Source organism: Corapipo altera, unplaced genomic scaffold (assembly GCF_003945725.1).
Source record: "Corapipo altera isolate COAL_440 unplaced genomic scaffold, ASM394572v1 22b, whole genome shotgun sequence".
NCBI lineage: Eukaryota > Metazoa > Chordata > Aves > Passeriformes > Pipridae > Corapipo > Corapipo altera.
The window spans coordinates 2,875,160-2,884,371 of NW_020884876.1; the positions used below are offsets into that span (position 1 = coordinate 2,875,160).

At 43.3% G+C, this 9,212-nt stretch overlaps 1 protein-coding gene across 3 annotated transcripts; it reads left to right on the forward strand.

The window, feature by feature from the left end:
• Window positions 1–314: 314 nt before the first annotated feature.
• Window positions 315–7,396, forward strand: SRD5A3 (steroid 5 alpha-reductase 3). 3 transcript variants are annotated; one of them, XM_027636085.1, is made up of 5 exons: window positions 315–520; window positions 3,377–3,528; window positions 3,942–4,139; window positions 5,371–5,493; window positions 6,020–7,396. In XM_027636085.1, the coding sequence occupies exons 1-5, from the start codon at window positions 333–335 to the stop codon at window positions 6,277–6,279; spliced, it is 921 nt and encodes a 306-aa protein (XP_027491886.1). In that variant the 5' UTR covers window positions 315–332; the 3' UTR covers window positions 6,280–7,396. The 3 variants fall into 3 exon arrangements, with proteins under 3 accessions (XP_027491886.1, XP_027491887.1, XP_027491888.1); XM_027636086.1 differs by having other exon boundaries at window positions 3,945–4,139; window positions 6,020–6,293; XM_027636087.1 differs by lacking the exon at window positions 5,371–5,493.
• Window positions 7,397–9,212: the final 1,816 nt, after the last annotated feature.

The following is a 9,212-nucleotide window of genomic DNA, read 5'->3' on the forward strand; positions in this document are numbered from 1 at the left end:
GGCTGCCAACAGGATGCAGCACCATTCTCTGGGCCTGGCCGTCCAGACAGTTTTTGACGCAGCGAAGAGCGCGCCTGCCCAAGTGGGCTGCCAGCTTTTCCGAGAGACGGTGTCAAAGGCTTTGCCGAAGTACAGACAGACAACATGACCCAGCGCAGCTCTGGGCGCCAGCTGCAGGGACACCCCGCAGCCACTACTGCTGTCACAGCCCCCAGCACTACCCCGGCCGGGCGAGAAAGCCCCACCTTTCCCGAAAGCGGGAAGCGGAAGAGGCTCCACGGCGGTGGGCGGGCCGGGGGCGGAGCGGGGCTGGAGCGAAGCGTGGTCGGGGGATGCTGCCGGTGCTGGCCGCTGTCTGGTCCCTGCTGGCCGTCGCCTTCCTGGCCGCGCTGCTGCTCCTGCGGGCCCCGGCGTGGCGGTCCGATGGCCGCGGCGGGGTCTCCGACCTCTTCCACGAGCTCATTCGCTACGGGAAGACAAGGCCCCCGGGCTGGAGTCTTTACTACCTCGTGCCCAAGAGGTGAGGGGCGGCTCCTACCGCTATTGAAGCGCCGCGGCGATTACCGTGAGTGTGTCCCGGTTAGCGCGGCCGGAGGTCGAGACAGTGAACAGCACACGCAGAGAGCACCGCGGATATTTATAGAGTTGAGCTCAGCTTTGTTGCAGAACTGTTACTCTGATTTTACAGATGGGGAACCGAGGAGCATGGAGACTGCGAGCGATCATACAGAATCTGTGTTCTAAATGGGAACAACAGCCTAATCCCTTGATTCGCAGTCCCATGCGAGATCCGTAAAACAAACCGTCCTGCAAGACTCAGGTCAGGCACCTGGGGACGTGGAATCCTGAGTGCAACTCTGTGCAAATATGCTGCAGGTTTACTGTCTCACACTGATTGTCAGACATTGCCTTCTCCCTTAAAGGTTTCTTTTTAAAATGTGAGTTAGCATACTAATAACACCATGGGAACAATAGCGATCTAGACCCTGCATGAACAGTCTCTGATGAGGCAAAAGAACCACCGTGTTATCCAAGCACGTCTTAATAGATGTTTGATGCAATGAAATATATGTATATGTTTAGATGTTTAATGAATAATTATGAAGGAGGCAGAAACCCCCACATTTAAAGGTTTTAAAATGTTTCTGCTGTTATATATTATGGAATTTTTTAGTTTTTGATCAGGTGAGATTCATTACTAGAACTGAGAACTAGTCTTTGACTTGAACGTAGGCAAGACAGGATCTTGCAAGGCCAGCAGGACAGGACTGGGAGGCTGCTTAAAAGATCTGATCACCAGTAATGTAGCAATCTTATAATGTCTGACACATTTTATATACGTAGCTTTCAAACCAAATGTTGAAAAAAAAGTTTTGTGACACAGCATATTATTCATGGAAAGGTCGTAATGTAATATGTGGGTTATCAGGCTTCTTGATGCAGAAAATATCCAGGGACATGTTTAAACTCTGCAGTACCCTCAGCAGAAATAAGGGCTTATAAAGGCTTTGTCTTAATTGAAGTGTACTGCAAAGTGCCATATTCTTTAGGTGGGTTTTTGTTTGAGTTGCCCTTTCTCCAACAGAAGTTTCCCAACACCCCTTCTTAGGGAGGAGGGTGACTGAAGAACATACTTTTTCAGAGAATTGGTCCTGAGCTCTCAACACCTACAAAGCAATTCTGTTACTTGATTAGTGAATCCATAACACTTCTAGCTGAAGGAATAGAGAAGATCCTGAATGCATTGAGGCATTTTCTGTTCTATTCATTTGTGTCTTGTTTCCAAACAACCACTATATTTTCACTAGCCTGGGCTTGTTTTTAATTTTGGCGTTCTATCTTGATTCATTGTCATATTTGGCAAATAGTGAAAATTCCTCTCCTTAAGGTATGGCACATGTACTTACTGCAGTGCTGGTTCACTCTGTAGGTCAGATATATCCCCAGTGTAATTGGGATTGCTGAAAGCTCACAGGGCATGTGTCTGCTAAGCTGCCAGGACTTGTTTGTGCGCTGGTAGCAAGTGAAGAAAGTTCCCTGGCGAGTGACAAGATATGATTCTACCGAGTAACAGGACAGCAGGGAAAGAGCTTGAAACTTGGAGGTGGCAATGAGTTTTTATCAATATACAAATTCTCTTTGTCTTATAAACAGAAAATGAAGGAGAGGGATTGAATTTTACTTCTGCTCTTGCAGATCAGCAGAGCAAATGTTGCTGTTTCTGCTTTGTAGAAGGAACTGAGGAGAAGTGATCATGTGTAGGAGTTACCAGCTGCTAATGGGCAAGGCACTCTGGAGCATGCAGGGATGCTCACTACCTCTGTGATCTCTGTGGTGCTGTTGGGAGATACCTGAGCTGCTCTGGGAGGGGGTCACTTTAATTGGTTTCTCTAAGCAAGGGTGTTGTACCCCTACACTCCTCTGAGAGAAAAGTTTCCATGAAGACAGTCTTCTCTTGATTATACAGTTATATCCTAGTTTTGTACCTATAGTTGCATTGTCAAGTCAAGGCCATCAGCATCTTCCCAGGGAATGTATTTTAGCTCTTTGCAGGTGTTTTCAGAGGTCCTGCTTTTTATTCATAGCCAGAAGGACTTTTAATTTTAAAAGCAAAAGGAAATACTGGATCACCTAGTTTGAGCTGGATATTATAGGGTCTTTAACTCAATGCAGTTACCTGCCTTGACTGTCATGTGTGCATTTCAGTAATGCATAGTGTGCTTTTATAAGTGCATTACAAGGTTGGGAGATTCTTTGTTTTATTCTTCAAAAAAACCCATGTGGTCTTACTCTGTAATCACCCAGTGGTGTTGATGGTCACAGCTTTTTTTCTATATGATTGTTGCAGACCTTGAATTTGCAGAGGGAAAAGATACTTAGAGCAGACTAATTACTTCTGGTTGCCTTTTACCATCTGCATTTGTAATTTATGAACTTTAACATGTTGTGTAGTGCACCTACTGGAACTGAGAAAAGTGGGAGTGGTGTGCCGTGCAGCAGCTTGGAAATGCCCAGAAACTTAATTTGGATGTGCTTTTAGTGGTGTAAATTATAAAGAAAACGTTGTGTACATCATGATTAGTTGTGTCTTGAGGAATACCTTTGCAATGTGTGGTTTACACTTTCTCCTCTTTAGCACAGTTATGGTTAGTGATGTAAGCTAAATTAGAGGTTATTCCAGGCAGCATTTCACTGGGGGAAAACATGTTAGGGTTATTACTGCTTGGTACCACTGGTTCCTGAGTTCTCTACTATTCACGTGGGCACCAAAAGGGAATGCACTCACCATCAGGCAAGCACGTCCTGCAGCTAGATTTCCAACTAAGGAACGATGAGAACATTAATACATTAATGAAGACCTTTTTTGTTCCCACAGCTGGTTTACTCACTTTTATGTGGTTTCTGTGGTCTGGAATGGCAGTCTGCTGTACTGGCTCTTCCGAGCTGAGTTCCTTGGAGAGTCACTCCCATCATGGATTCAGGACATGCACCGTGCTCTTGGCAGAGATTCTCAGAACGAGGACATGGGCAAGTGTTCCAGCTATTATGAGCATCCATATAAATATTAGAAAACTCTATTACCAAAGCTGTGCTGAATTTGCATCCAAGTGCTACTTCATCAGTTGCTTTTAAACTAGGTGCCAAGTGACTTTCCTGGAATACCAAGTGCCTTTGTCCTTTGTAATTATTCAATATAGAAATCATTCTAATTTATGGACATGATGGCTATCAGCAGTCTTTTAGCAGAAAGTGCCATTAGTACATTCTGGAAGAAATCTTGCTGTGGTCAACAGTGCCTCACCTATACAAATATTTTCCCCAGTTAATTTAAAATGAGAGTAAAATTTTGCTGTGGGGAGGGGAAGCAATAGCCTTTTTGAAGCACTGTACAGATTAAATTGTTCCTATCTGTCTCAAAGTTGCTATTTTTTATCTGCAAGCAGACAGTGAGCACTTCTCTGCTCTCCTGGTTCTCCTGTTCCTTTGGCTGCACAGCTGTCGAAGGCTTGCAGAATGCCTCTGGACCAGTGTGTTTTCCAATGGTTTCATTCATATTGTGCAGTATTACTATGGACTTGGTTTCTACATTGCCGTTGGCTCAACTGTGCTATGTCAAGTGCCTACTAATGTCAGGACTGGTAAGTGCCTGCTGAGTTATTACTGAAGAAGCAGTTTTGCTCCCATTTGTTTTTGTATAGAGGGCTGCTTGTTTGAGAAGTGTGTTAACTGATGAGACATAAAAATACTTACTGGCATAGTTCAAAGTAACTACATTTCAGTATATCATTTGATCAGCCAGCGTTATACACAAACACACACTTTCATGTTAACCATCACAGTTATTTCCTGAAAAAACATCTCACAGAGATACTTTAAGGATCATTATCAATCAGTTTTGCATTGAGATACATATGCTTTATGCAGGACAGTAATTGGTACCAGTTCTTAAATGACACTATGCAAGTTTGGTTCTTTTGTTGTAAGCTTTGCTGTGAGTCTGCAAGGCTTCTTGGCCACCTCCTTTGTTTTCCATTAAGAACTTGCCATTGCTCTGCCTTGATTCAGTCTCTTCTCTCTCTCGTACTGTTTCCATTAATACAGCAGAAATTTGCATTTTATGACTTGTTTCTGCCAACACATTCCACTGGGCTGCATAGATGAACCATGAGTTGGTTGTAGCACTCCTCCCATGACTAATTTTTGTAAGGCAGTCATTACCAAGTATGTAAGTTTAGTGAAGTTTTTAACCATTTACAACCACATCAGTTCTAGTATAATCCAGGGATTCTTTTTAAAGAACCTTCAGATTTCCTATGTGTAGATAAAACCTTTTTTTTTTAGTGAACCTGTGTTCTACTTTTTACATCCTGTAGATTCTTAGAGACGGTGCATTGGCTTGTACTTTGGAAATCATCCTTCATACACTTATCACTTTTTTGAAGACCTAAATGTTTCACACTCTGTGTATGTGTGTGTAGGTGTGTGTATATATGTATCTCACTGTTAACAAGACAAAAAACTCTGTACTTACATGTTGACCATGACAATATGTTTAATTAGGATGATAATAGTTACAAATAGTGTTGAATATTGAGGTCTTAGACTATCAATTATGTATCATTCTACATCATGCTGCACTTCAAGCTACTGGATTAATAACTATGTATTTTAGAATAGAGCAGTTAAGGGAAATGAACTGCCAGCTGGCCACTTAAATGATGCAGGATTTAAAAGCAACTTTCAAGGGATTAGAGACTAACTAGTAGAATTTTGTAAGACAGTAGCATTTAAAAAATGTATATAGTATTTTCAAATGATATTTGGGAAGTTACTTCCTGGCTGTATATTAATAAACCATGTTTAATTCAGGAAAAGAGCTTTCTGTGCAGATCTGCTGGTATCACATTGTAGGAATTACGATGTACATTTGGGCCTCTCTTCACCAACACAGATGTCTTGTAATTCTAGCTAAACTTAGAAAAAACAAATCAGGTAAGATGTTTCATTCCTGTCAATTGTTTACTTGGAAAATTTTTCCTGGTTGTTTCAATGGGCTTCTATAGCTTCTAATACCTTAAAAATGAATGGTTTTCAGTTCCTTTAGTGTGCTGTTCTCTGTAAGACTTTTGATAGATGAAATGAGGCTGTTTGGAAAAGAGATCAGATGGCTGAACTAGGGGGAAGGGATGTGGTGTGTCTGTCTATATAGTTATGTAGAACTTGAAATGAAGCTCTACCTTCTAACATTCTAAGGACAGACACATCCTAATGGTTACAACTTGTGCCATTCCTTGGGGACCTCACTTCTGTTTCCATGTGGGCTAAAAATAGGTTTCCTTACTCTTTATTTGCATAGCCAGAGGTGGCATCTTATTTCATTAAGTGCAAAGCTGCCAGATCAGATGGAGGTGAATGATGATGATGATGGTAACTTTTGTAAGCATATTGTTCTGTAATCGTGAGAAGAAAAGTTTGTTTAATACATGTTCTCAATTCATTTCTTTCTGTTTCCTTGCAGGAAAGGTTGTAAGGTTGGGCTATGATGTACCTTTCGGAGACTGGTTTGAGAGCGTGTCTTGCCCTCATTATTTTGCAGAGCTGCTCATATATGTTTCTATGGCCATCATGCTTGGATTTCAGAATGTGACGTGGTGGTGTGTAGTGATGTGTGTTCTTTTTAACCAGGCACTGGCTGCTGTTTTGAGTCACGAGTTCTATGAGAAAAACTTCCGTTCCTACCCAAAGCATCGAAAAGCATTTATTCCCCATGTTTTTTAGAATATTTTTTCTAAAGTATCTTTACGGTATCTTAAAGTGGGAAATGTTTTCTATAAGGGAATAAGAGATTTATGGTATATTAAAGCCCAGATAAAATCACACATTTTCTCTGATTCTACCTTAAAAGCTGATAATTTTAATGACAATCCATTCATGTCACCAATTTATTTGGGGAAATGTCTCTGTGTATCATACGAGCTAAAAAAGATTTACTGAAGGCTTAATTCAAAGTGAAGAGATGCTAATTGGCTCTTTTATGTCTTGTGCATAAAACACTTGCTGTTGTGCAGCAAGTCCAAATATTTGTGAAAATTAATGAAAAGAGGGTGCAAAGAATCATTTGAACTACTGTATTTCATGTCTTGACAAATTAAGCGTATTTCTTTCCTAGTCTCTTTTCTTTGAATCACTTCAGAGGGAGGCAAATTTTGTATCTTTCTGTGCTTCCCTGTTGACAATTAAAACCAGCCACTGCTTTATGACTGTAAGCACAAAAACTGTGGAGAAATCTGTGGTGGAGGAATGACTCATGCTCAGCAGTGGAAATAAACAGACCCATTCTCTGCATTACCTCTTCTGCACCAAAGTATTTTCACTCATCCCTAAACTGGGAAAAAAAAATTTCCCTTTATCCCTAAACTGGGAAAATCGTGGAAGGTTCTCTGTCTAGAGAAACAGTAGAAGAGAATTTGCAGAAAATTATTGTTCCTGGTTATGGTTCTGTTGTCCTTATAGTGGGTTATTGGAATCCCTCATGTGTTTGAAGAGGCAGTTGTGCAGGATGGCCATGACCATGACTACATGGCTTTTTAAACAGATATAATGAACTGCTGAGGCAGAGAGCACACAGAAACCAGTACCTGACAAGCATTGCAAAGAAATTCTTTACTGGGGAGATGATGTCACTCAGCACAGGGCTTTTTTTTGCACTTAACTACTGAATATTTTGGTCCTTCTCATGATACTGAATGATCAGTTTTGTGTGATGTAGCATATGAATGCTAGTGTTTCAGCATGTTGTCTACTTACATGCATACATTATTTTGTATATAAGAAGAATTTTTATACTGTAGTATATCTTACGAATTGCCTAATTAAAAGGTTATTATACTTTCTATTTCCATTTTGTATGATTTTTCAAAATTGATCTAACATATTTGCAAAACACAAGCAATCACTGCACAAAATGTGCCTCTCTTGGCTGTTGCATGCCTTTCCTTCTCTCCATCAACACCACCATGGAGCATCAACAGGCTTGTCTTGGGACCGCATCTTTCCATATTATTTTTTTAAGTGGTTCTCAAGAGGCTCCTTTGGCCTGTCTCCAATCTAGTCCTGTTAAACTGGTGTTCGTATCCTGTTCACTAAAGTGCTTCTCAGGAAGCACATTCCTGTCCTTGCCCAGAGGAGGGAGCATTGGGATGCTCGGCCCTCCTGGGGTCCCTGGGGAGAGCATTATCTGGAGTACTGTGTCAAGTTCCGGGCTCCTCAGCACAAGATAGACATGGAGCTCGTGGAGTAGGTCCAGTGGAGGGCATCAAACATGATTAAGGGCTGGAACATCTCTCTTCTGAGGAAAGACTGAGGGACCTGGGCCTGTTGAGCCTTGAGATGTCTGAGAGGGAACCTCATCCATACATACGTAAGTATCTAAAAAGGGGATGAAGCCAGGCTCTTCCCAGTAGTGCCTAAAAATAGGACAAGAGGCAAAGAGCAGAAACTGGTGCATGGGAGGTTCCACCTTGTGATAAACAAAGTCTCGAGTTTCTATAAGTTTTGAATAATAGTTTATTATATGGTAAAAGCAAGCAGCCGGCTGGGTGACAGAAATGGGACCAGTTTCCCAAATCTGCACACCCTTACTACAGGGTACATTTAGTATTTATCTTAGCTACTTCATGCATATTAATTATATCATATACATATACATTCTACAGGTTTTTGCTAAGTATTTAATATATGGGTTTTCTTACAGCTAAAGCTAAAAGGGTTATCTCTACAACCAGTCATAATTCATGTATTCTTGGACGAACAGGCGCCTAAAGATTTAATGTTCTACTATATTTCATTCTTAGGATAGTAAGGAGGTTTTAGGCCTCTTGACCTTGTGAGGGTCTGTTTTATTTCTTTATGGGGGTGTAATTAAGTTTTACAAACTGTTTGTTTTCTTTTGATGTAATCACCCATTTGTTTCACGAATCACGATTATTTATATATCACAACCTGAATATGAGAAAGAAGTTTACTGTGCAGGTGACTGAGCACTGGAACAGATTGCCCAGAGAGGTTGTGGAGTCTCCTACACTGGAGATATTCCAGAACCGTCTGGACACAATCCTGTGCAAAGGTGCTCTAGGATGACCCTGCTTGAGCAGGGAGGTTGGACCAGACGACCCTCTGTGGTCCCTTCCAGCCTGACCGGTGCTGTGATTCCGTGCCCTGGGCTTGTGGCCGTGCTGGGGTCACACATACCCAAAGCGCTGCTGTGCACTTGGCCGTTTACGAAACGGGGACTTGCCCGCGCCGTTTCTAGGCGAGTTTTTAACCACCTTACGCAGCCGCTTCTTTGCCTCTCGTCCCGCAGCGCCCTTTCCCTGCCCGCAGGCAGCTCCGAACGACTGAGGGACGCGCTCGGACTCGCCCGCTCCCCGGGGAACGCTGCACAGCCGCCCTTGCCCGTTCCCTCGCGACGCCGGGAGCCGGAGGAGGGGGTGGAAACCCACGCCCGGGTCTGACCCCGAGCGCTGCGAGACAGCCCCGGTGCCCTCGGGACAGGGCGGCGTGGCCGTGGGTCACCCCCCGCCGTGGCGGCGGGGCGGGGCGGGGGGCGGGACGTCCGTCGGCGGCAGGAAGCGGGTGGGGGCGGCCGCGGGGCCGCGCGGCGCGGGCGGTGACGCGGCGCCCTTAACCGGGGCATCGCCGCGCCCCCCCCC

Bases quoted from the DNA above. Each gene is read 5' to 3' on its own strand.
- SRD5A3 (XM_027636085.1), top strand. From the start codon at position 333: ATGCTGCCGGTGCTGGCCGCTGTCTGGTCCCTGCTGGCCGTCGCCTTC. The intron at 3,529-3,941 runs GCAAGTGTTCCA...TTTATCTGCAAG, and splicing joins TTCTCAGAACGAGGACATGG to CAGACAGTGAGCACTTCTCT. The intron at 5,494-6,019 runs GTAAGATGTTTC...GTTTCCTTGCAG, and splicing joins ACTTAGAAAAAACAAATCAG to GAAAGGTTGTAAGGTTGGGC.